Raw genomic sequence first — 27,122 nt, forward strand, 5'->3', positions numbered from 1 at the left:
CACGTGTATATAGCATCTCATTCCTTTAGGCCTAGTTCATTGTCGCGACCTTTATTACCATTTCATTTCGTAAATTTTGCACCAGAAGGATGCTGCACACATGGATATTTTCATTTCAAAGAAACATTGTATCATAGATTTGTCTTTAATTTACACTCTCAAAAGGAGAAAATGTCATCTTGGGACTGGGAATAAATTCTTTCGGCAACACCTGTGGTCACTCGAGGGATATGCTATCAAATGGTAACGTGATCGTCCGACTTTGTTGGATGGGATTCGATGTGGTTGGGTGGAATGTCGCCCTCAGGAGCGAAAGGTAGAGGTTGATACAATATCTTGAGCACTAGTCAGCCCCCAGGGCAGGCACAGGCAGCTCCCAGTGTAGTGACCCAGATTCTCGACCCGGACGTTTGGAACCTGGCAACGCGCGAGGTCGAAATCGTGTGCGTTAATGTGTGCTATGTGATTAGCACTTAATATAGCACGAAATTAATACAGATGATTTACCTTTTCGTATCTAGTTGGATACCTGATGAAATACACAAGCAGGTCGGTGCAGAGTTATTGCACATGCAAAGTTATTGCGCATGCATGCTTTTGATCCGCTTTCTCTCTCAGTCATTAAACTCTGCGTTAATCCATAATACTACTCGAGTACTTACACAATGTGTCAAACTAGTGAGACACGGGTGATTTATGCGCAAGATGCTATAGAATTCACCGCTAGTGCTCTTGGAGGGATTGTGACTTGAACAGAAAAAAGTCAAACTCAGCTACGTTCAGCAATGAAAACAATATTTAATTATCAAGCTAGGCAATCTGAAGGAACAAACGTAGCCATTAGGATAACAACTTAAAGATCAGACCTGAGATAAGTGATCAATTCATTCCTCAGCTGTGATCCTTGATACTCATAGCATTAGCGTGCTACTATTAGAGTTGACCCAGCCTTATTCCCACCACACAATGGTTGCACCCAGGAAGTAAAATGAAATGATGGTTTCTTAAAAGAATGAATATATTCCTCAGCTTTGCACATGAGAAAAAAAGGCATTATCCATGCTAGATTCAGCATGCGCATTCAATTTTTTTGGATTCGATTGTTTTATGGGGATTCAACATGCACATATCATTTCATACCTGTATATAAACAAAGATTTAGCAATCTTTTTGACAGAAACAGAAGCATAAAAATCTACACAAGAAATCCGAGGTCAAGAGTCGCACAAAAAATCTGACACCATAATTCATACAAGGAAGCTGATGCTTCAATGGGGACATATACACGGGAGCAACAATGATTCATGGGAAATCTGTGACACTATCAACAAGATAATTTCATTTTCGTAAAGCAATCTAAACACTCTAAGAACTTGAATCAGATGCAAATAGGATTGAACATGGACAGGATGGGCGGAATGCCGGAATCAGATGCAAAATAGAGCAGTCTGAACACTCTAGGAATATGGATGGAATGAAAGAAAATCAAGAACAAGATCAAAATCGGACATGGCAATTTTTTTTTGGCAAAGAACATGGACAGAACGGACGGCATGAATCATAGCCAGATGAGATCTGCTCGTGCCATGGGCAGATGAAGTTGACCGGAACGTCGGGCAACAATCCAACGAACCTGCTCGAGGAGCCATCGTTGAAGGCCGGCCTAACACAACGACTGATTCTCAGCCCCGCCATAGGCGTGATGCGGTTCTTCAAGGAGCTTGGCCGGAGAATCTGAAAGAGGCCCCGCCCCCACCGCGGCCAAACGCCTCCTCGACTCACCTTCTTCGGCACGGGCCGGCACTGCCGCCGTGGTGGTGGTGGCCTGGTGGGTCTTGTTGCCGGGGGCCAGTGGGCTGAGGAAGACAGAGCCGGCGCCGCCCCCACAGCGGCCAAGCACTGCATCAGCTCCTTGAGCGACCGGAGCGCGACGACGAGCGCGGCCGGGTCGGCGTCGGCGGCGGCCTCGAGCACCACCGGGTTGGACGCCCTTAGCGCTGCTATCCTTGGACAACCGGAGCGCGGTCGGGTCGGCGTCGTCGGCGAGCTAGCCCGCAGCACCGTGGTGGGCATCACCGCCGGCCAGGAGGCGTGCTCGAGCTCGACGGTGCGCCAGATCCTTAGGGTCGGGGTCCGCAGCGCCTCACTGCCGCTGCCGCCAGATCATCTTCGCCTACACGCCGCGAGCACTCCGGCCGCCAGATCCTTAGGGTCGGGTTCGCCCTCTTCTCCGCCTGGCCTGGGGTCGAGCAGGAGTTTCAGGGAGAAGGCCATCCCCCACTCGGTGCGGAAGAGAAGGAAGGTGGAGGCGCGGGTGGCGATGGGGAAGAGATGGAAACGAGCGACGCGGGGCAGCCTGGCAGGATTTAATGCCAATCAATGTGAGCGTTGGTGAGCAGACAAATACACACCACATACCGTATATACCTGCTATAAAATACACATGTAATTAGACAGCTGTCGCTCTCAGATTGGGTGCACTTTCATCCTCGCCCGTACCCGAGTTCCGATCGGCATTTTCGCCCAGATTCTCTTCTTTCTGTTACATATATATTTGTTCTGCCTGATTCTCTCTCAAACTTTGTTTCTAGCTCGTTGTTCTTTTGGATGCTGCTTGCAGTGCACGCATAAGATTAACATAAACTTTGCTTTGATCTGGGAATGCCACCTGATTGTAAGTTGTAATATGTTCCCTTGTGCAGATACCTGTCGACCTACTGGGCCATGGTCTGAGACAGTAGCGTGAATGTGTAGCAAAATCAGCCACAGAGAAGGCCGTTGCACACGAACTGACTATTTCTGCTCAAAAATGGAAGATTGCGATTTTAATGTGGCAGAAATTTCACCAGAGAGCAGTTTACTTCTCCTGGGATTCGTGAAGTCCCGTTATGCCCCTTGACGTGCCGTTTAAATTTCCTGCGGACGACGTAAATACCAGCCCCATCGTGGGGTACAATTGACCTTTCCGAAAAAGAAAAACCCACGGAGCGGAGAGATACGGAGCCCTTCCTCTACTTGACTCAGGAATCCTGACCAGAGACACGAAACAAACGCACCGCTCGCTTCCTCCTCTCTCCAACCTCCCCCACCACCGCACCGTCTCGCACCCGCAGCGGCGGCCGCCTCCCCTTCTCGCTCGGGTGACGGCGGGCGAGGTCGCGGCGGCGGCGATCGACGATGGTGGTGGCCACGGAGGAAATGGCGGTCTACTGCTTCGACACCCTCGTCGCACACTACAGCGGCGAGCAGCCGCCGCCGCCTGCCTTCGAGGAGGGCGTCCAGTAAGCATCCCCCTCCTCCCGCTCGCGATCGACGTCTTCTCTCCACGCCGGAAAGGATGGGTGTTTAAGGCGATTTCGTTATGGTTTCCGGTCAATTCCGCCGTAGATTTGGGGAAAGAGCGTGCCTTTACGGCGGCTAAGAGTGGATTTGGGTTTATTGCCTTTGATTTACCATCTGTGTGGGGCTGTGGGCTAATCGTAGTTGCAGAGATTATATTAAAGATGAGAAATTCTTTTAAGAGGAATTATTGTTTGGCCTTAGTTAGGACCAAGGGGAATAGGATGTTTTTGCTTGTTTGGCCTTCCAGTTTTTCATACTAGATAGGGATGTTTAGGTTCTAGACTGTAGTTTCTGAAAATTGCTCTAGCGTTTGTGCAGTTGTAACACATACAATGTATGAACTCATTGGGTTAATTTCTGTAACTCCAGCCCACTGTTTGTCACCTGGAAGAAGGCTACCAATGGTTCCGAACCACGGTTAAGGGGATGCATTGGAACCTTGGAGCCCCGCCAAATTGTAAGCGGCTTTAAGGATTATGCACTGACCAGGTAAATTTTGTGTGTACTTTGGATTTCCATGTGTATGAATTACATGTGCTCTGTATCAGCATTGCCAAAAGATTTTCTTGTGCAGCATCTGGCAGAATCTCATAATTTGTATTGATTGGATAGTAATAATATCTTGCTTGTAGTGCCCTGAGAGATCGGCGCTTTTCTCCTATACAGTCGAAAGAGCTGCCATATTTGGAGTGCACAGTTTCTATATTGACGGAATATGAAACTGCACAAAACTACCTTGACTGGGAGGTTTGTTCCAGCTATTATCTCTTCATTTCATTGGTATCTATGGTTACAGCCACCAAAGTTATTTTATTATGTACTACTGCAGGTTGGAAAGCATGGCTTGATTATTGAGTTCACTGATCCAGACTACAATGTAAGACGCAGTGCAACTTATTTACCTGAGGTTGCTGCACATGAAGGTGAGTTTTTTAGTTATTAAAACTGCTACATGTAAGATAAAATCAACCAAAACCCCTTAAAAGATTCTAATGCCTTACAGTGGCATGAGTTTGTTGAGGAATTTGGTTCTACCTACCAAGGTACTTTAGATTTGTGAATCTCTATATAGAGTCTTCGAGTTGTCTAACAAAATATACCACCCAGCCTGTACCCTGATTTGGTACGAAGAATTGCATGAAGAGTGTAGATACGAAGTTAGTGTAAGCGGAGAGCCTAAAGTGCTGCATATGTTAACTTTATTGAATTGCAATATTGCTACTCCCTCTGATCCATATTAAATGTCACTAATTTAGTACAACTTTGTACTAAACGACACTTGTTATGGATTGGAGGGAGTATATCATAAGCCTGAAATAATTGAAATTTAACACCATGAATAAACAGATCAAAAGTTTTAAATCAGTACATTCCTAGTTCAATTGGGTATTTGTAACCTAGGCCTGATCATCTGGCAGGTTGGACAATACTAGAGACTATTGACTCCCTCATGAGGAAGGCAGGCTACAATGGCACCATCACTGAGTCTTTGAGGGACAAAATCCGCGTCACCCGCTACCAGAGCACCCTCTACACCATGCACTACGGTGAATATGCTGCATATGTCAAGAAGAACAGAGGTGAAATTAACGCGGCGACCTTAGTTAATGGCTCCAAATAAAGCCAACGATTTAGTATCTGTATTGCAGCAGATAATATAAATCTATTTATGATTTGTCTCAGACGTATTTGGGGGTAAGAATTTGTTCGAAAATTCGACCCCCAATCATTGATATGCCATCATTTCATTCATTCCATGGAATGTGGGGTGCCATGTCAACAGCCCCCATAAAATCATGTCATTCTGGGATAAATGATGATGGTTATGTATCTGTAAACCTATGCACTATATAATTATAAATAATTTGATATCAGTTGGTCATTCTGGTTGTGATCCCAGTTATGCAGTATTAAACCTTTTGTTACTTGAGATTTGATGTGGAATGTTTGTCAAATACTCAAATATTAGCAATATTGACACTAAACATGGTGGATGAACTTACAATCTGATCATTGGTGTGACCCTAGTGAAGAATAAAGAACAATCCTGCAGCTGGATACAGGCACCTCACAAAAAGAGCAATAACACCGCATTGTGCAGAATAGCCAATTACTGGTACTGGAGACAGAGTTTTTTTTATCTTGCAAGAAGATTAAAGCAAGAGCCATGAATGGTAGTCAGGTTACCTTCTGGCAACGGCTATCGTGAGTAGTTGTATCAAATGGTAAGTTTCCGCACAAGTGTCCTGGATGAGGATAATCTCTCAGTGCCACCTAGTTATGCATCATGACAGAGCAAACATCAGAGGTTTTGCCCAATTTATATGGATTCAACAACATAATGACAACACAGTTTCATGTCACAGGAAATTTGCAGCAATTATACTTAGCACAACTATAATTTTGAAGGGCTTAATACATTGTTTCTCATTGCAAAGCATACTCAAGTTATTTACTACATGTCTCTCAAAAAAGTTATTTATTACATGGCTGTAACTTAGCAAGAAAATGATAGCCAGTTCAGAGAGGCTCTCTTGCGACTACGACAAAATCGTCATTGCCTTCCTCATAGAACACTCTTCCTCCAATGACCATCTCAGGGAGGTGTTCTAATGCATCTTCTTCAATGCATTCGTCGCCACGATTGCTGCTTCAGATCCAAGCTTCATCGGTGACATGGTTTGAATGACCTCCTCAAAGCATTCTGATTCGCACTTCATCAGCGACATGTCAGGAATGACTTTCTCAGTGTGTTCAGCGGCACCCCTACCATCCTCATGTTCGACCTTGCAAAGGATGGATTTTTAAGGCAGTTTTGGCCTGGTTTCCGGTCAATCCACCGTAGATTTGGGGAAAGGGTGTGCCTAAACGGCAGCGAGAGTGGTTTGGGCGTTTATTGGCCTATATTTGCCAGCTGTGTTGGTTAATCGCAGTTGCAGAGGATAAAAGAGGATTTTCCTTTTGGCCTTAGTTAGGACTTGGGGGACATAGGTAGGATGTTTGGTGTTGCAGATTTTCATACTAGATCCTGCCCTGCAATTCATAAAATGCTGTTTTGTTCCATGGCATTATTGTGTGGGGTGTCATGTCAGTGTGTGTTTAGGCTATTTACTAGCTTCTAGACTGCAGTTTCTGAACAATATTCTAGTGTTAAGTGTTGTAACATGTGCAATGTCTGAACTCATTGGGTCAATTTTTGCAACTTCAGCCCCCTGTTTGTCACCTGGAAGAAGGCTACCAATGGATCCAAACCACACCTAAGGGGATGCATTGGAACCTTCGATCCCCGCTAGATTGTAAGCGGCTTTAAGGATTATGCACTGACCAGGTAACTGTTGGATGGACTTTGGATTCCTTGTGTGTATGAATTAAAATACATGTGCACAGTGTCAATATTGCCAGAAGATTTTGTTCAGCAGCTATAGCTAGTGTTACACACTTTGTGTTGATTGGATTATATTAAATTAATAAACTCTCACTTCCAGTTGGGTGCAGGTTCATGTTCTGTTAATATAGAGACAGTGCACTCCAAATATGGCAGCTCCTCTGACTGTATCGGAGAAAAGCGCCTATCTCTCAGGGCACTACCTTGATTGGGAGGTTTGCTCTTGCAAGCTTCTACTGATATCTTTTGATTCAACTTCTATCTATGGTTAGAGGCCTCGAAGTTATTTTCTTATGTGACTGGTTGGAAAGCATGGCTTAGTTATTGAGTTCACTAATCCAGACTACAACGTAAGACCCAGTACAACATATTACCTGAGGTTGCTGCCAACGAAGGTGAGTTAAAAGCAAAAGTTCCTCTAACAATTATTTAATTACTAAAACTGGTATAAAATCAATCAAGATCCATTTGAAAAAGAGTGTAGGTTTGCGTTTTTCAAGAGATATTAAGAATATTGCATTGGAAATAGGTTAACTACTATCTCTGACCTCCTTAATTTCACTACATCCAATGGGCTACATGCATACAGAAAATAAGGAGTTTATGTGCTAAATGCTATTGGCCCTAATTTACGTACTCCCTCTCTCACAGTTTATAAGGCACGCGCGTACCCCTAGATTGCAAATTTGATCAAGTTAGCATTAGTTATATGTTATAAAAATTATATCATTAGAAAGTTTAGATGTTCTATTTTCTAATGATATAATTTTTGTATTATATAATTTAAATTATATAGGTTAAATTGATGACCTAGGGGTACGCGCGCGCCTAATAAACTGTGAAGGAGGGAGTATGACGAGAGAGAAGCATTTAAAAGTGCATTGAAAAACGAGAAGTACACTCTTTTGTGGACAAATTTTAACTCTAGATGCTAACTTATTTGAGGACGGATGGAGTACTCTATAGAGTTTCATAGATATGGCTGAAACAGAAGAAAATTTAGGACCATGGCAGAACATATCAAAAGCTTCTAGTCGGTACATTCCCATGTCAATTTATAACCTAGGCCTGATAACCTGGCAGGTTGGACAATACTACAAACTATTGACTCCCTCATGAGGAAGGCGGCTACAATGGGACCATCACTGAGTCTTTGAGGAACAAAATCCGCGCCACCCGCTACCAGAGCACCCTGTACACCGTGCACTATGGTGAATATGCTCCATCTGTCAAGAACAGAGATGAAATTAACATGGCGTCCGTATTTAATGTTTCCAAATAAAGCCAATGATTTAGCATCTGTATTGCAGCAGAAAATATAAAACTATTTATGATTTGTGTCAGAAGGTATTTGGGGGTCAGAATTTGTTCGAAAAATTCGACCCCCAATCATTGATATGCCATCATTTCATTCATTCCATGGAATTTGGGGTGCCATGTCAACAGCCCCCCATTCAGGGATAAATGATGATGGTTGTGTATCTGTAAACCTATGCACTACAATTATAAATAATTTGAGTATTTCAGTCGGTCATTCTCAGTTGTGATCACAGTTATGCAGTATTAAACATTTTTTACTCGAGATTTGATATGGAATGTTTGTCAAATACACACATATTAGCAATATTGACACTAAACATGCTCGATGAACTTACAATCCTGAGTTAACTTGGTAGCATGGCAGTGCCCTTCTGTTCCTTTCCACTCTAGACAGCTGGATGCAGGTACCTCACACCAAGAACAATAACACTGCATTGCGCAGATCAGCCAATTATTGGTACTGGAGAAGATTTTTTTTATCATGCTTGCAAGAAGAAACGGAAAGAGCCATGGGTAGGTAGTCAGGATACCTTGCAGCAGCAGCTTTCGTGAGGAGTCGTATCAAATGGTAAGTTTCCGCACAAGTACCTTGGATGAGGATAATCTCTTAGTGCCACCTAGTTATTCACCATAATGGAGCAAACATCAGAGGTTTTAACCAACTTATATGAATCCAACATCATAATTATCAAAAAGTTTCATGTGACAGGAAATTTGTAGCAATTATACTTCATACAGCTATGATTTGAAGAGCTTAATACATCTTTTCTCATTGAAACGCATACTCAAATTATTCAGTACATGGCTGTAACTTGGCAAGAAATGATATCTAGTTCAGAGAGACTCTCTGGTGACAACGACAAAGTCATCATTGTCTTCCTCATCGAACACTCTTCCTCCAATATCCATCTCAGGGAGGTGGTCATATGCATCTTCTTCAACGCATTCATCAGCACCATTGCCATCTTCAGGTCCACGCTTCACCGGCGATATGTCAGGAATGACTTCCTTGAAGCATTCCAATTCACACTTCAGCAGCGACATGTCAGGAATGACTCCCTCAAAGTTTTCATCGGCAGACCTGCCGTCCTCATGTTCACTCTTCACCGGCGATACATCAGCAACAACCTCCTCAAAGGATTCAGATTCACAATTCACCTGTGAAATATCAGGAATCACCTGCTCAAAGAGGTCGTAGGCACTGTTTCCTTCTTCAGGTGACATCCCAGCAATGAGTTCCTCAAAGCATTCGGCTTTGCACTTCAGCAGCGACATGTCAGGACTGACCTCCTCGAAGTGTTCGTCGGCACCATTGCCGTCTTCAGGTGCAGACTTTGCCGCTGGCATGACTTCCTCAAAGCATATAGACCCGAACTTCAGCAGGGATATGTCAGAAATGACCTCCTCAAAGCGTTCATCAGCACCATTGCCATCCTCATGTTCGCTTTTCACTGGCAGCGTGTCAGGAACGACTTGCTTAAAGCCTTCTGATTCACACTTCACCGGCGACATCTTAATCACCTGCTCGAAGAGTTCATCAGCACTGTTGCCTTCTTCAGGTTCACACTTCACTGGCTTGGCAACTTCCTCAAAGGGTTCTCGAGGTTCACACTTCACCGGTGCATCGACTTCCTCAAAGGATTCAGACTCGCATTTCACCGGTGACTTGATGTCGAATTTAACACCAGGCTTGGTCTCAGCAGGTTTCTTCTGATGCGCAGTAGTTTCATCTTCTTCAATCTCATATGGGTTCTCCAAACAATCACCAGCAGCACGCTCACGGAGGTCACCATTGGTGACCGAACAGTCCCCCGGTTGATCTACTTCCACCTTGACTTTGATCTTTGTTTTGCGGATGCCCTTGACTTTGATCTACAGGCCATATGACATGAAGAAAAGATGTTCCGACGGTTCATGCATTTTAGAACACAGGTGACTATACAGTTAACAAAGCAAAACAGATCTTCAAACGAGTTTTTTTTTAAATTCCTTGAGGTGTCTTCTAATGCATATACAGAAATTTCTACATATACATGTAACAACTACTGAGTAAACAAACAAACAAAAACAAATGCAAACTAACCGGCTAGACATGCATGGAAACGGCAAAGAAACCATGAAAGGAACAAATAATCAGAAGAACCTACCGGGCCTTGGGCAGCAACCACGACCACGTCATCGTCCGCTGCTTTGACAGTCACCTTCTTGGCGAACTCGGCAAGGTCGATCTCGCAGCAGTCGTCGTCTTCCTCGGCGATGTCCACTATCTTCACCATCGTCTTCCCTGCTGGAGCCCGTAGCATTCTCTGCTCGGGTGAATGGGTGACTGGCTGACTGCCATACAGCGTGGGTGTCACTTTATATACAGCAGATAGCCCAATGGAAGCAGGTCGCAGAATCCCAAACGGCTCACCGGTGAACGAGGAGCCTCGTGTGGGAATCGAAGAGGCTCGCTGTAAATGCAGCGTAGACTGCTTTCAAATGGGTTTTTAGTACGAGAGCTGCTATACACACGACAATATCTGTCCGATACCCGTACGAACTTTGGTAGCAGCGACCTTTGCTTCACACGGTTGGACTCTGCATTTTTTTCTTATTCCTACCTAAAATTCAAGCCCAGCTAAATACTCCGCTCTCGTCCTTCCGCTAAAAAATGCTATCATCCTTGTGCTATAATCCTTTTTTGCGCTAAAAAGGTTCACGATTGATGGCGACCCGGTTCTACCATGGTGGTGAGAGCGCTAAAAAGGTTCACGATTGATGGCGATCCGGTTCTACCATGGTGGTGAGAGCATCTCCACTCACGTCCTCCAAATTATCTTCTAAAGGACGCCGGATCGAGCCTTCAGGTGACGCGTTTGGGGGACGTCGCTCCCCAGCCGCGTCCCCCAAACGCTCCCCCAAATAAATAAAAATAAATAAAAATGAACGAAAATAAAGTTTTCATTCAAATTTGATTATATATTACAAGTTTGAATGAAAACGGCTAGATTTTATCTAACCCTAACCTACTGGCCGCCCGCGGTGCGTTCGACGACCCCGCCCCGTCGTCACATCCCCTCCACCGCAGCTCCTGCTCTGCGCACCACCTCTCCCTGCGTAGGTGGTGAGCAGGCGCTGCTGCTCCATCAGCGCGTCGTCGCCTGCCCTCCCCTGATGCGCCGCATGGAGGGAGAGTTCGATGGCGCGACGAATCTGCTAGTTTCGCGGGCACGGGCGTCGTCCTAGAGCTTCTTCTACGACTCGGAGGACTCTACGAGCGCTCGTTGCTGATTCACCGCCTCGTCCGGGTGCGGCCATCGTCGTTGGGCCACTCGAAGTCGTTGTTGTCTTCCGCCTCCTCCATTTGCGCCGTCAACGCATCCACCAGCGCCCCCCAGGCCGCCTCCGTTGCCGCCAGCGCCGCCTCCCACTGCTCACGCTACTTCGCCGTCCGCCACCGCCGACGCTCCACCGCCTCCCACCGCCGCCGCTCAATCACCTCCCACCATTGACGGTGTTGGAGATCCACTCCATGTACGTACGTAGATGCTCGCACGCCACCTCTCGCCCATCTCCTCCGTCCGGCGCCACCGCGCCTCTTCCGTTGTGACGGTGTCGAACACCTCTATAGTGTCCGCCAGTTTTACGGGACGCGGCCGGAGATGCTCCGAGGTCCGTCAGCTTGGACAGATGCAGGCCCTTGGCTGTTGTTGCTCGCATGTTGAAAGGACAATATTTATGTGCAACTTGGTTTGCAATTTTCTGGTTGTGTGGCGTTCCGCAACGGGGTACATGGGGCGGCGGCCTCGGAAGGTGGTGATGGGTTGATGGCGGGCTATGCAGGGCATGATAGCTAGGTAGAGGCCGTGGTGATAGTCGACCATGTCCGTCACATCGACCCCTTCCGCCACAACGCGGCCCCCTTCGACATGCGACTCCGTCTGCCACATCGAGCCACCCGTCGCGAACTCAACTATTGCGGACTCGCCACCTACAGTGGCCTCGCCCGTCGCCGGCTCGCCTTTCGTGGACTCGTTACATGTCAAATAAATACAAAGAAAAAGTTCATTGTATATCTTGACATGTTACTTGATCATAAAGTTGTTTCAGCAAAAAGACGACATGTTTTGTGGACTATGTAAAAAAGACAAATTTTGGTGCTAAAATAGTCCATTTCTCAACAATATTTTTGAACTTTTTGAAATATAATCTGTACATACCGGGTGTCTATGAACTGGGATCAGTTCTGAGTTTCCGTTTTGTCCCGTGTAAAAGAACTGGGCAGGGGCTTGGGTCGTGGGACGGGGCACTCGATTAGGCCTATGGTACAGTTAGTTAAATAAAAAATAACAAGTACCGCTGTGGGAATGTATCGGACAAAGATCGTATAGAGATTATCGTGTGTGAAGCAATTCCCTTTTAGTACTATGGACATCTACGGATCTGCATGCATTTGCTGCTCTTGGGCAGAGAACATATCTAGTGCTACCACCCCTTTAGGTGGTACCGTGCTACCGTACAAAAAAACGTATTTTATACGTGTCAAAAATATTTCACGTGTGGTGGGTCCTGTGTGTATGAGACGCGATATAAAATCTTTGATTCCATAGTGTTTATCTGCATAATCTAGCCCATTCAGTATTTTTTTTCCAATTGTTTGAGAGTGCATCAGACCTGATATAAAATCTTTGATTCCATAGTGTTTATCTGCATAATCTAGCCCATTCAGTATTTTTTCCAATTGTTTGAGAGTGCATCAGACCTGGAATAAATCTGTTGCCCGAGATTACATCCACTGAGCGGCTTCTCAGTCTACTGCCCAAGAGGAGAAGATATCTAGTGCTACCAAATCCAGGGCTGCAATCCAGAATTGATAGAATTCTACTCTACTACATTGCTCTGTAATGAATAAACTCGCTGCCTCGGTCATAAAATACATGTGAAATACAATCCTGTGAGTGCATACAAATGGTTTCTGGTGACAAAATACAAATACTCATACCACTCGCAGCACAATAAAACATTTGGTGACAACCCACAGAAGTAAGTTGTCAGCCTACTCATGCTATCTGAAACAGGTACTCAATGTAGTACAGTACAAAGATTTTATATCTGGTCTGATGCGCACAGGATAGATACACTACACCTGCAAAATCCAAGGCTGTATTCCACAACTGATGTAATTCACTTGTATACACAAGAACATGCTCCTGCAATGAATAAATTTGCTGCCTTATCGTAAAATACATGTGAAATACGATCCTGTGAGTGCACCGAAATGGTGCGGGGCGATGAAGTATGCAAACAACTACACAGCAGAATTAAACATTTTGGTGACAAACAAGAATAAGTTTAGTCAACCTGGTGCTATCTGAAACAAGCTTTCAGTGCATGAGTCATGAGAGAAGGTCGAAGACCAATGATATGAATTTGGCAACTTTAAGCATCACTAAGGTGAAAGTTGTATCATCCCTGCCTGGCTGCCTACCATGTCTGCTGTTCCTCATTTAGTTTCTTCTGAAGACCTACGAGTCACCAAGGACTGACGAAACTTTGGACAAGTCTAGGTTTAGCATCAGCATAAAAGAACTACACTAGCAAAATTGTTGCTTTTCTTCTTCAATTCCTCCAACTTCCATTTCTCCTCCAGCTTGACATTTTTGTCCTCCTTCCTGGTTCTACAACCAGCAAGCAGGAGACAACACAAATAAAAGATTAACTAATACAAATGCCATTGACAGAAGGGGCCGAGTGGCAACAAGGAGCCTCATGGGAATCAAAGCAGCACACAGACATTAACAAAATTGAAACTTATCTCAAACAAATTATAGAATAGCGAATTTGCATGCATCTGCTGAGCTTAAGGGGTTAAAGTAAGAACTACTAGCTGTAAGTAAATTGCAGGGACAAGAACAAGAAGTCACAAAACTTAAACTGAAATAATCAGTAGTAGTAGATGCTAAAATGGATGGAACATTTAACTGATTGCACTGCCATAAAGAAATTATATATATATCGGCTGCCAGTTTCCAAAGCGTTGCGCACACACGCATTGAGCTTTCAGCCAAGATTATATCAGGTTCACCACTAATCCAACCCTATACAAGTTACTATGCCGCAGAGTAACCAACATTCAGGACAAGCTGACCGATGGTTACAAAATGGTCGATCATCATTAGGTCTTCTGCAGCTTTGCCCGTGCCACTCCTCGCATCGTCATCCAAAACTTGTCCTTGTCGGAGGCGTGACAATGCCCGTAATTTGCATGCCCTTTCCAAGTCGCACATGGAGCGGCGATGTCGCACACAAAGCAGTAACACTGCAGCACAATAGAAACACAATGTCGTGATAATCTAGCAAGCAGGCAGGTGCTAAGCAGCGTTGCAGATATCAATATGATGATGACCATTTTCAGACTTGAAAGGTTGGCTAAAAAAAATGGCGCATTGTGAAATGGTACCTGCTCGCAGTGGCTGTGATGAGGGGTGCTGGCGAACGGGTACTTGGCGCAGGCATGCCTCGCGTGGGGGAAATCTCTGCAGGCCACCTGTAAACACAAACCGAAATTGCAGGAATCGCGGGTCATTTGGGGAGGAAGCAACTCGATTGGGGGAAGGAGGAATCCCGGCGGCGGCGTCCGTACCTGGCCGCGCTCGGCGAGAACCTCTAATTCATCGTCGCCGGCGGCGGCGGGGACGACGACGGGCCGGGGTTTGTCGGCGGCCAGGGGGTCGGCGGAGAGGATGCAGCAGTCCTCGTCGACGCGGATCTTCTGCCGCGGCGTCCACATCTCGATCTCGTCGACGTCGATGGGCGAGGAGGGGGACGACGCCGCCCGCTTCCGATCCCCCTTCTTCCCGGAGCGTGCGGGAGTGGGGTAGTCGGGGATCTCGATTACCTCGGCGCCCGGCGGCACGGTCTTCTTCGCTGGCGCTGGCGCCGGAGCCGGTGGCGTGGCGGCGACTGGGGTCTTCTTCGTCCGCGACTTGGGGGCGGCCGGCGGCGCCATCGGCTTGGCCGGTGCCGGCCGCGCGGCGGCCGGGGGCGTCTTGGTCTTCTTCTGCCGCGACCTAGTCGCGGGCGGCGCCGCCGGAGTGGTCACATTGGTCCTGGACGCGGCGGCGGCGGGCGTCGTCTTGCTGACCCTTGCCATTGAGGAGTGGGAAACCCTAGCGGATAGCGGTGATTGGGGAATCGCGGAGGGAGGGGGGGAGGGTTTGAGTTTTGAAAATGAAGGGGCCTGAGGTTTTCAACGCGTGGCGGCCGCAGTGTGACTGGAAGGGTCACTGACACGCGGGGTTGTCATTCACTGGTTCAGTTCAACCTGTAGAACCCATATAGAGTTTCTTCATTTTTGTACTATTCTCCATAATAAGTTTGCAGCAGTGGTTGTGATTAGTGAAGAGAATTATTTTTTGGCACATGCGAGCATATGCTCCCTTTAATTTGAAATGCATTTTACATATATTTTGATATTTTGAAATGTCAAAAAAATTGAAACAATTTTTTTTGCAAGTACATCTCCACTTGCTACACGCTTATAAAGTTGTTTCATGAAAAATTGACTTGTTGTGTGATGTGTGTAAAAAAGACAAAATTTAGAGCTAAAAATAAGGTTTTTCACAAGATAAATTTTCTCTTTTTTACATAGATCACAAAAATTATCGTTTTTCCACGAAACTTCACGAACGCATATATATTATGGAGACATACATGTAGAATTCTTTGTTAAAAAATTTCAACGTTTCGAACTATGTTTTTTTCGTAGCGAGAGCATATGCACCAGGGAGCCGAATTGAGTTTCTCGCAATTCTTATACTACCGGAATTTTAGCAGCCTATGATCACTTTGCCTCCTACTTGGTTGGTTATATGTAATCTTGCCCTCTGTTCACAAATCTTGCCATTATTTTAGCTAACAAAGAGTCAAGGAATCTGTAGCTAATTTCTTGGCAAGTCGATTGTTGCCGATATTTGGTAGGGCATGTCATGGCAATTGGCATCCACAAACCATTTTTGTGGTTGGTAGAAATAACTTTGAATGCACTAGTTAAACTTTCTTATGTTGGTGCGTGCTACTTTAAATTCTAAATATTATTTGGGTAATGGGTAAAGTTATGTCGGTTTACTTATGGCATGTGTTGTGCTTTATGATGGTTATGAATTCTTATGGGGTGTGTAAGATTTATTTATCTATGTACACTTAATTTTAGTGATGTACTTTTTTGTCAAATGGTTTCTTTTTATAATCTTGCCATGTTCGGACACACGCCTTGTGCAAGAGGGTTTCCATGTTTATCCGTACACTATTAGGCTCTTTGCACCCCCTCGATTACTACATATAGGGGGATTCTTCGTATCTTTGTGTGTTTTGTATCCCAATGCAGTTTGTTAATGAAAATTAGGGGGGAAGTTTATGTTAACCACCACTCTAGTAATTTTTTTAACCTTTTTGAGCCCTAACTCATGTTACCATCAACACTAAAAAAAGGGGAAGATTGAAAAGCCACATTTAACTTGTGGACTTTGGTGTTAATGATTGACAAATTAGGGGACTATTGTAGTTTCAAGTACACACTCCATCCCATGAAACATGTCAATAGAGATTGGTATCAGACATGGATGGAGCCTGGTAAATAGAAGCCCTACGCAAAGGTTATCAAGAAGACAATGTCTTTAATTTTCATAGTTTACTTTTGCCGTCTATTTGAGTTGTAGGCAAGCCATATATGACGAAGGGACGTAAGCTTACAAGTCAGGGGGATTTACAATTTCACTCGACAAAACATTTTTTTCCCGAAGACCACAATTCTGCCACACTTTCATGCTCTTTTGTGCATTCCTAGCCCGATGGCACCAAGTTAGCCACCAGGGCTACCACAGCTCCTTTTCTGCTTAGCATGGTGTATAGCCTTGTGCCACTAGATAGACCCAAGGCACTCCAAAATTCACTTGTAAGGACACCTTGTGTAAAGGGTTCTTGTTCTCCAATAAGTCCTAACTTTATTATTTGACATTCCTTCGCCATTATTGACCTTCAAAAGATTGATTACTCTCCACTCTTATATCAATCTTTAAAACAAATCCAGCGGGAGCGGAGCACCACTGAATTATCATTAAGGTAGAAGTGCTCCTTGGTGAGAGTTTCAGAAATTCGCTCCTCACATGATTCCAACTCCGGTTGCTAGGACGTACCCATGCGCCACTGAGACCTAAACATTGGGCCACTGCCTCGTTACCCCTTCCCTCAATATTGCATTTCTTTGAGATAAAAGAGAGAGAGAGAGAGAGAGACTAAGATCCACATTCATGTTAAGTCAAAAGTTGAATCCGCATCTTGAATAAGCTTCATATTGTTAGTATTGGGCTTTGGGGAATCCTAAACCGGTTTGAGCTTCCTTGTGAGCACCCAATATTGTGGATTTTCCATCAAGGAGTTTGTAAATATGTTTGAGGATCGTCTCAAGATCTCCATAGTGCAACTGTTCTTGCTTGGTTTGGAGAGGGCAAGGGAGAACACGGCCAGATACAAAGCGGCATCATTGTGCAATAGGTTTGTCACGAGCTTTCCAACAGAAACTAGAGCCCCAAAGGACTTGAAATTCGGGATACATCACCGCATCAATCTTCTCCTTCTAATTTGGTTATTTCGTTCCTCTCATTTACTTGTGCTTGTTTACCTCTTGCTCGTTTACATCGTGTACCTTGCTTGCTAGTGTAACCTTGTCATATCAGATTGTTCACCTAGTTGCATTTTAGAGGAACCTTACTTATCCACAATTATGTCTGCAATCCAATAAATAGAGTAAAATTTGTACTCACATATTTACTCTCCATATTAGGCGTCTTTGATCATTCATGTGTCCCAGCTACTGGAAGGAGAATGCCTTAGTTGATTTGTTATTTGTGCCTTTGCCCTTGCTTCCTACGCGGGAGTCCCTCATCAGACATGCTTGTCTTGCACTAACGTCATCGATGCAACATGTGTATCTTTGTCCGTAGAAGTTTAAAGAGGGTCAATGTGATTTCGACCGTCCCTCGTGAAGGCTATAGGAGGAACGAGGACCGAGGAAGTGGAAGACTCACCAGCACCAAAGTTGGGAATGCGGGTGTAGTGATGCATCCATTCCACTGGATGAATCCCAGTAGAGGCGCTGGCAATCTCAGTGTTGCCCGAAAAGTTTATTGTATTAAAAATGGTATCATCTAGCGCTCAATCGATTGAGATCAATTAGTTCTCATTCGATGCCTCGAGGGATGGATTCTTTCCCTACAACGATCATTTGTTTGTCTCTCAAGCGTGATGAATGTGCTCTTTATCATGGCCCATAGGCTTTTATTCTTGGGCTAACAAGTTGCCTCTTCTTTTTTCGTTTTACTTTGTGCGGACAAATCAATAATCACATATGCTAATCCAGTGATTAGGAATATTAATTCTTGGTTACAATCCACTAGTAACTAAGAAAACTTAGTTGTACCTCAATTGCAACTAGAAATAACAGCTACAACCCACTTGCATTTCTAGCCAGCATGAATCACAACACTAGAAGAACAATTAGGAAAAATCTCAGTTGAAAGCCAGTGACAACTAGAAAAAACCTCTTTTACAACCCACTTCCAACTAAAAAAAACTGCAACCTACTTGCAACTAGAAAGACTTAGTTGATGCCCACTTGCAACTAGAAAAATCCCAGCGGCAACCCACTTCCAGCTAGAGAAAAACTTAGTTGCAACTCATCTTCAACTGGAAAAATCACCATTGCAATCCACTTGTAATTGGGAAAAAATCACAGTTGCAACCCATTCGAAATTGGAAGACAATCACACTTGCAACCCATTTACAACTAAAAAAATCATAGTTTACAACCTACTTACAACTCCTATCCAGCACAAATCACAACACTAATACAATGGTCGGGAATGTTTTTCTCTGTTACAACCCTCTTGCATCTGGAAAAAAAAACTTAGTTTCTACCCACTTGTAACTTGAAAATCATAGTTAGAATCCACTTCCAACACAGATGGACACAAATCACGATGCTAATATAGTCAAAAATATTTTCTCTATTGCAGTTTACATCGTGACTATTATCTAAAGAAGATAAATAGCATACTAGCACAAGCATATAAAAATACGGAGAAAAATCTACATCCATGTAGAATCTATAATAGAAATGAAAAAATTAAATGAGATAAAATACAAGAAAAAACTGTAGGCAAAACAATAGCAAAAACCTCGACTCCTCTGTATAACTCTTTCATACAATACAAGCAAACAAGGCAAGATCTCTACAACAGCGACAAGACTCATCCAGTTCTTGTGGGTCGCGACAACGACCATGCAGAAAAAAGGCCCATGTGCAAATAGACCGCTTTGTGCTTGACTCGCTTCGAGAATTACATGCGCATGTAAAAAAAGTGCGCGGATCTTGGCACATCTACATCCAACGGCTACATAGGTGACTAATATTATGAGGCGACTGAGAATCAGCGTAACAAATCCAATAAATAAAACACTCGGTATATCAATAGGAATGAGTTGTTAGAGTTATGTCCATCAACACCACCAGCTTTGGGATCCACTAGTCAGTTTCTTATATCAATATGCTTCAAGAAGGGAATCAATGTTATCTATACTTCTTATAAAGCAAAACCCCACTAACTGCAATTAATGTTAGTCTATCTCTACATGTAAGCCGTTCACATCATCTATTCCATTAGCCAATCAAATATCAATGTCATCGCCACTAATATTCATTATTGATGTATCCTTGCATGCAAGCTATCTATATCGCCAACTAACTGCAATTAATGTTAGTCTATCTCTACATGCAAGCCGTCCACATCATCTATTCCATTAGTCAATCAAATGTCCATCTTATGGCATTCATTAATGTTTGGAATAGATGATGTGTACAAAATCCACTCTCTTAATGTTAGTCTATCTCTACATGCAAGCCGTCCACATCATCTATTCCATTAGCCAATCAAATGTTCATGTCATCGCCACTAGCATTCGTTATTGATGTATCCTTGCATGCAAGCTATATATGTCGCCAACTAACTGCAATTAATGTTAGTCTATCTCTACATGCAAGCCGTCCACATCATCTATTCCATTAGTCAATCAAATGTCCATCTTATGGCATTCATTATTGATGTATTCTTGCATGCAAGCTATCTATGTTGCCATTTTTTGATTAAAATGTCCACATAGCTAATTTATAGCCATCAATATAAAAAGTAATGTGTGACCAATTGAATATTGCATACTTCTATACACAATTTATATTACATATGTATTATACCATTTTATTTAGATAATATAATTTCTTAGAAGATTCCCGCTGCAACGCTCGGGGTATCATTATAGTTTTCACCAACTTGCTTCCAAAGTGGTGTTTTTTAAAATTTGTTATCTTGTTAGACGTGCAATCAAACATGTTGGTTTTCCCAAATATCGTTTACCTCCCCCTACCCCGAGCTCCAAAATCTTTACATTTACTTCAAAAATATTTGAAAACAAAAATCTTTACATATAAATGTGTAGTAACGAATAAAATTTCATCAAAATGTCTTTTCATCAGTGATGAACACAATAAAGAAAATTATGAAGAGTAATTTCGAGATTTTTTTTTAATTTCTTAGAGCCACAATTTTGTGATTTTGTGTAGCTAAAAATATAACGTATAATGTGTAAACTTCTAAGTACTACTTCCTCAGTCCCATAATTCGTGTAATGGTTTAAGTTTGAAAATCGTGAAACGCCTTCGATTGTTGGAGTAAACTCAATTTTCTCCGAGACATATCCTTCTTTTTAGGGCTCTCCGAGACATATCCAAACCGTGCCTCCGGGCGATCCGTTTTCAACGCAGTCGTGGGCCGTGGCACGATTAATTTCCTTTTGGTGAACACTAACGGCAGATTCTACTACTCCAAAACGCCCAAACCCCTAGACCCTGCCTGACGCTCCAAAATCCCCCACCCCCGCCGGCGGCGACGTCCAAACCTTGCCGCCGCGCCGCAACCGAATGCCAGCCCCCGATGGCTACGACCTCCGGCAAGGCGGCGTCGAAGGCCCCTCCTCCCTCCACATCGCCATTCCCCCCCACGCCCCAACCCCGCCGCCCATCTGCCCTTCATCGCCGCCGCCGCCGCCGCCCGTCCCGCCCCTCTCCTTCCGCCACCTCTCGCCCTGCGCGCGATGGTCCGCCTGGGTCGCCGCGGCGCTCGCCGACCCCGGCTTCGCGCCCGTGCTCCACTCCACCGCCATCCACGACGCCGTCGCGGCCTCCACGGCCGCCGTCATCCCCGACCGCGACGCCCTATCCGCGCTCCTCTCCCTCTGGCACCCGGACTCCCACACCTTCCGCCTCCCCGCCGGGCCCGCCACCTTCTCCCTCGAGGACGCGCTCGTCCTCGCCGGCCTGCCCCCCTCCGGCGCGCCGCTCGACCGGCCCCTCACCCCGACCGAGGAGGACGTCCGCATCCGTCTCCTCGTGGAGAAGGAGAAGATCAAGGAGCTCCACCCGTGCGCTCGCAAGGCCCGGCGCGTGTCCGCGGAGCACTGGCTCGAGTGGTTCGACACCAGGATCCGACCCGGGGAAGACGACGAGCTGCGGCTGCTTGGGTTCCTCGCCTACTGGCTAGCCTTCTTCGTCACCCCCAGGCTAAACCCAAAGGGGTCCGAGCTACCGGACTGCGTGTTTGCGCTCGCCGCGCGGCTCAGTCTTGGCGAGCGCATTGCGCTCGGGCCGGCGGTGGTGTCTAATCTCTACGCCGAGATGGACAGGATTGCTACCTCTGGCGTCGCAGAGGGGGCAAGTGGGCGTGTCGACGTTTGGGCGCCGCTCTGGCTGCTGCAGGTGTGGATGTGGGAGCGCTATGACTGCCTGCGACCGCCCGAGCTGAGAGCGCCGGAGTTCCCCGTCTCCAGCGTCCGGGCACTCTATTGGACTCGGAGGAGGAGGAAGACCACACGAGAGGAGTCTCTACGTGTTCTGCAGGAAGAGGATTGTTTCGAGTGGAGGCCTTACGCTCGCAATTCGCTCAAATGGACCGAACCTGAGTGGTTTAGCAATGAAACTGTTTTGGTCAGCTCCAGAGGTAAGGACAAGCCAGAGTGGTTCGAGGATTACGTTGCAATAATCACACAAGCGGTGCTTAATGGAGTGTACGGTGATGGCATTGGTACTTCCACAATGTACAATCCCCATGTCGTTGCAAGGCAGTTTGGGTATGATCAGGACGCCCCCTTTCCAATTGTCCATGGGTTTAAGTCCAAGGGAATCAAGGTGTGGGTACCTGGTATCTGCAGACGCGGGGCAGCTAGCAAGGAATATGTTGCGTGGTTGAATGGACAGTTTGTGAGGCCCCAGGAAGCTGACCAATATGTTAGGTCAGAAGTAGCACACGAGGAAAACTCTGCTAGTTCATCTCCGCTGAATGAAGATACGGGAAATCTTGTAGGTACAGGGAAGAAAAAGAAACGAGATAAACTCCCTGAAAATGGTGGCATGAATAAGAAAAGCAAGGTATCTGTCAGCGACAGTGATGATGAATGCATTGTTATTGAATCACATGATAAGAAATGTGAAGTAATAGACCTCGACGATGATCAGGAACAGAGCATCTGTGATCCTGAAGATAATGATAGGAAACTAGTCCTGGAGCTGGAAGAGTTTGTGCGCTGTGGGCTGTTTTCACAATGGGAGGAAAGCTCTGATGAAGATGAAGGAGGTGGAAGAAAGCAACAGAAGTCAAAGAATAGCAACATTGACCCTTATGCTGAAGCAGCCATGAGAGAGTACCCTCTCTTCTTTGAGCTCATTCCCCAGAGACCACATTACAGAGGGTTGGTGAACAGCGATGACACTCTACGAGATATGGCCTGCAGTGGAATGTGGTTTCTGTTGGTTGGCTTGGCTAGAGAGGTCCTCAGGACATCATGGGATACAGATGCTTCAGAGGTTACATATTTGATGCAAAAAGCTCGGCAATTGGAACAAAATGGGTTCAATGTGAAGCATTTCATTGCCCGCCTGAAGGAGCCACAGACCCGACTTAGAAGGCTTCAGGATTCCATGGCAAGGCTTGAGGATGCCCGGACCAAAGAGCAAGAATCAAAAGGTGTTAAATCTCTTTCAAGCCACCTGAGTAAACTGAAACACAATATACTAACAATGGAGAGGCATTTGGACGAAAAAAAGCAAGCTCGTAGAGCATCTGTGCATAATGAGTCGAGTGAAGGAATCGATCTCTTGGAGAAGGAAGTAGAAGCCGCAGAAAAATCATTTCAGGCAATGAAGGATGAAGTGGCTGCAATGAGACTGAAAGACACAGATATATGACAGTTAGTCTTTGAAGTCATAGTTACTGGATTTATGTGGTAGCAGATCCACTGAACGTGAGCCGATTTTATGTTACAGGGTTCAGGTTCCAGTGGAACTTGAAAAAGGTGGCATACTGCAAACACAAGCCCTGTAACCTGACTTAGCTAAAGCATTGTTTTGATGCTCCAAGGGGTTATTGTATTAGTAGAACTGATGCTTTATTCCTGGTGTAGAACATGATCATTATTTGTTTTGCATGGACTAAACAGGCTCATCCATCGAATATAGACATCTAACTTTTAGAGCACAGCACTGCATTTTGCATTTATGATTTTCTAATCATGTGTCAAAATGTTAAGTGCTTAATTGGTCAGACCCCCACCTGAATTTGTCTCATATAAAGTAAGGTGAGTGATCCAACAGGTAATTATCAGATTCCCACCAGGTAATTATTAGATTGGAATTCGAATTTATGGAAATTTTGGTAGAGCATAAAAAGTTATGTTCTTTATGTTAACGAGCATAACTCTGCAGTCCTCCATTCTGCAGTGGATTCATTGAACTGAAGATACCAAGTTTCTGCTCTACTTTGAGGGTGCAAAGGCAGGAAATTTTGGTTCTGCTTGCAATAGTGACTTCATGTTTCCATTTTCGTCAATCCAGCTTCTGGAATCCACATGTTTATCAGTGTGTGTTTAGTGGCTCTATTCGCATGCACTTCCTCTTAATTTTGGATTTAATGGAGCCAATTTTGCTTTTATGTTTGGAATGTCATGTTTACATCTAGATACACTGCCATTTGGGATTAGGGAGAAAGAACATATATTTTTTAAGCTGGTTTAGTTTTGGCCCATGGTCATGTATAAAATTTTGTTGCCCTTTCCATCGTGTTTTTTTCTTAAAATGTCATTTCGGCGGCTAACTTCAGCTTACATTCGCCTAGCGTAAGTGCCTAACCTCCAAACTTGAACCTCACTGTCTTTGTTGATCGAGCCGGGTACCCATCGGTGGAGAATGAAGCAGTTTCGTTTTATGGTGTACATTAAGAAATGTGATCTTGTCAAATTTATGATTACCCAATGATATGTGGTCTTCACTTTAATCATTCTCAATCTGCATATCTCATGAAAATAGTGTCTATGTAGGGCAAGTTTTTTCTCGATTGCAGTTTATATCTTGATATATAACCAGTGGAAAATGATGGTGCTATTTTGTATCCTTTGATGGTAAATTGAGCCTGTATTATGGTTCATGCACTGTCCATACTTCACATGTTTACCACTGAATGGCTGATGTCATAAAATCTATATTAATTCTAGCTTTGCATCAGTTCTCTTTAGCTGTATGTAATTTTTAAAGGTCAATGCTTGGTTAATTATTACTCCGTACCAAAGACCAAGTATGTTATGTGCTACGTGTATGTGTTCTAATTCAAGTTGTTCATCTCTAAGCTTCCTTCGAGAAAGTTGTTTCTGAGCATGATAATCAGACATTGTTTTTTGGCAGCTAATAGTTGCTGCTTGCCATCAGCTTTGGTTTTGGTATTCCATTCCACCGAAAGCGGTGGCGCTTGGCTCTCTATGCGCGGGCGCTCTCCTCTGCTGGGAGCACTGCCCCGTCGACCTCCTCTCCCTGCGTGGAAGACTGACAACATTTCTCCCAACCGTGCTGCCTGTACAACACTACAGCTTCATGATTTCTTTGACGGTAATTGTCTTCATGTATATTGTTCTTAATTCAGGCATTGCATTGTCCTGATTTGTTTCATTATGGTACCATGCCCAAAAGATATAAGCTTAATTAGTTGCGAGACACATTTTTTGGGTCTATATTTTCATGTCAGCTTGATGCATCCAGCTTACTTAGCGTGTGAACTTAGGGTGTGTTTGGTAGCCCGGCTCAATCCAGATTGTCTATCTCCACTCATACATGCTGACTATAGCATGGTTGGACTGGGATTTTGTCATGTGTTTGGCAGCCGGTGTGTGTTGAGATGCTTTGGGTTGAGATGTTGTTTGGTAGCCTGTGTGTGCTTATACACAGTAAGCTGAGATGTTTTTGTAGAATCCTCCAAATCAAAACCTGAAATTGCAAACAAGTCCACATTTCTTTCACATAGAATCCTAAACTGAAAAATAAAAAGCAATCCGATCCTCAACATCTGTGAGCGCGTGCATCTGGCCGTGAGAGGAGAGAACGTGAGGAGGCGCGGGGTGACGCGCTGCAGATCGGGCGTGGTCCTCGACCTGCTGACGGCGATGGGCGGGGCGAGGCGGCCTGCTTCTGTTGATGGGCGGGTGGGGCGTGGCGGAGCGGGCGGGGCGACCTGCTGCCGGCGGGACGGCCGAGCTTCATGGCCGTGATGGGCGGGGCACGACGGGGACCTGCTGCCGGCAGGGCGAGGCGGCCTGGTAGGGCGACCTGCTGCTGGCAGGGTGGGGCGGCCTGCTTCTATTCCCGGCGGGGCGGCCTTCTTCTGCTGCAGGTCGGGAGGGAGGAGCATGGAGGGCGGCAGGTGGTTTCGACGATGGGAGGAGGCGACAGTCAGGAATCGGGACTCGAGAGGGAGGAGCGTGGAGGGCCAGAGGCGCGTCACGCGCGGGGTTTTCTGTCGAGTCCGGCCGGGTTGAGTTGCGAAGCTCGATTCGGGCTTCTCTCCTCAGCCTGGCTGAGAGGCCTTTTCAGGGCGAGGCGGGCACTGCCCAAAGGAGAAAGCCGGGCTACCAAACAGCCAAATTCTCAGAATTCTCAGCTGAGATGAGAATTTCTGGGTAGACCCAGGCTACCAAACACACCCTTACTGTTGCTTTCGGTCATACTCTCTTCAACTTAGCTTGCCACCTATTACTTTTATGGTGGGTGGGATCAAGTCTAAGCTGCTTTCTTCGTAGCAGATACTCTTACCTTTCATACCTTGGACTACTTATGCAAATACTTCTGTTCCTAAATTGGGAGAAACATACTAGCTGCTGATCTTCTAACCACTCAGAATTGGGAGAAACTCTTAGCTTACTCACCTTTCATACCTTGGACTACTTATGCAAATACCTCTGTTCCTAAATATAAAATGTTTTCATAGGCTAAAGTACTTGTGAAGCTTGTCTATGCCCTCTCTGTCGGAGCTGGATATCGTACCTGCTAGACTCCAGTGAGAAAGCCCAGGCGGTGTTCAGCAGTAGTCTCCAGTTCTGCTGCTGTAAGACTTCATTTTACTCTCACTTCGTTGAATGTGTCTACTTATTGCTTACTCTGTCCTTTTATTAATGGATGATGTCTTAGATGTTAAAACAGTTTCTGATATGTATCTCTGCCTGTTTCATTTTGTATATGTATATATATGTCGGTAGAAAATTACGAATTTTTATATTTTGAAAATATTTGTCTTGACATATGTATTTGCTCATGCCTGTTCATAGAAGCACAAGAACAGCATGCCCTTTTAGATTATATAAGTTTGTGCATGTTCCATATCGGTGTTCTTTTTAACCCGCCTGTTGGTGTTAATTCAGTGTATTTTCTCATCTTGCATTGATATGTACGATGCATACTGAGCTTTGTGCATTTTTGTATATATGTTTTCTCATTATTCTAGGTTCTTAGGTGCATAGGGGGTGGGATGGGGAATGATCGGAATCATTGGACGGGGCAAGTTGGATAAAGGGAGGACGGAAGCAAGGGAGAGATCGATCTTCCCGCGACTCCAAACAATAACATCTGTAACTACATGGTCACATGGATGTGCCCGATACAACATTTGGTTAT

At 45.0% G+C, this 27,122-nt stretch overlaps 3 protein-coding genes and 1 pseudogene across 3 annotated transcripts; 3 read left to right on the forward strand and 1 right to left on the reverse strand.

The window, feature by feature from the left end:
• Positions 1-3,136: 3,136 nt before the first annotated feature.
• LOC124708946 (uncharacterized protein At2g38710-like) lies at positions 3,137-5,224 on the forward strand. Its single transcript, XM_047240589.1, has 5 exons — positions 3,137-3,281; positions 3,712-3,831; positions 3,975-4,089; positions 4,172-4,265; positions 4,761-5,224. The coding sequence occupies exons 1-5, from the start codon at positions 3,178-3,180 to the stop codon at positions 4,961-4,963; spliced, it is 636 nt and encodes a 211-aa protein (XP_047096545.1). The 5' UTR covers positions 3,137-3,177; the 3' UTR covers positions 4,964-5,224.
• A 285-nt stretch (positions 5,225-5,509) lies between these two features.
• LOC124647791 lies at positions 5,510-8,178 on the forward strand (annotated as a pseudogene).
• Positions 8,179-14,058: 5,880 nt separating this feature from the next.
• On the reverse strand, positions 14,059-15,182 carry LOC124647792 (translation initiation factor IF-2-like). Its single transcript, XM_047187667.1, has 3 exons — positions 14,673-15,182; positions 14,490-14,576; positions 14,059-14,348 (listed from the first exon to the last, which is right to left on the reverse strand). Exons 1-3 carry the CDS (start codon positions 15,180-15,182, stop codon positions 14,205-14,207), a joined length of 741 nt encoding a protein of 246 aa, XP_047043623.1. The 3' UTR covers positions 14,059-14,204.
• A 5,877-nt stretch (positions 15,183-21,059) lies between these two features.
• Positions 21,060-23,378, forward strand: LOC124647793. Its single transcript, XM_047187668.1, has one exon. The coding sequence runs from the start codon at positions 21,060-21,062 to the stop codon at positions 23,376-23,378; it is 2,319 nt and encodes a 772-aa protein (XP_047043624.1).
• Positions 23,379-27,122: the final 3,744 nt, after the last annotated feature.

This window comes from Lolium rigidum, chromosome 4 (genome assembly GCF_022539505.1).
Source record: "Lolium rigidum isolate FL_2022 chromosome 4, APGP_CSIRO_Lrig_0.1, whole genome shotgun sequence".
NCBI classification, from domain to species: domain Eukaryota; kingdom Viridiplantae; phylum Streptophyta; class Magnoliopsida; order Poales; family Poaceae; genus Lolium; species Lolium rigidum.

What these genes read in the sequence shown, in the direction of transcription:
- LOC124708946 (XM_047240589.1), top strand. Translation starts at nt 3,178, where the DNA reads ATGGTGGTGGCCACGGAGGAAATGGCGGTCTACTGCTTCGACACCCTC. An exon ending in GCCTTCGAGGAGGGCGTCCA is followed by an intron (nt 3,282 to 3,711) that starts GTAAGCATCCCC and finishes CTGTAACTCCAG; the next exon opens with CCCACTGTTTGTCACCTGGA. An exon ending in AAAACTACCTTGACTGGGAG is followed by an intron (nt 4,090 to 4,171) that starts GTTTGTTCCAGC and finishes GTACTACTGCAG; the next exon opens with GTTGGAAAGCATGGCTTGAT.
- LOC124647792 (XM_047187667.1), bottom strand. Translation starts at nt 15,182, where the DNA reads ATGGCAAGGGTCAGCAAGACGACGCCCGCCGCCGCCGCGTCCAGGACC. An exon ending in TTCTCGCCGAGCGCGGCCAG is followed by an intron (nt 14,577 to 14,672) that starts GTACGGACGCCG and finishes TTGTGTTTACAG; the next exon opens with GTGGCCTGCAGAGATTTCCC. An exon ending in ATCACAGCCACTGCGAGCAG is followed by an intron (nt 14,349 to 14,489) that starts GTACCATTTCAC and finishes ATTGTGCTGCAG; the next exon opens with TGTTACTGCTTTGTGTGCGA.
- LOC124647793 (XM_047187668.1), top strand. Translation starts at nt 21,060, where the DNA reads ATGCCAGCCCCCGATGGCTACGACCTCCGGCAAGGCGGCGTCGAAGGC.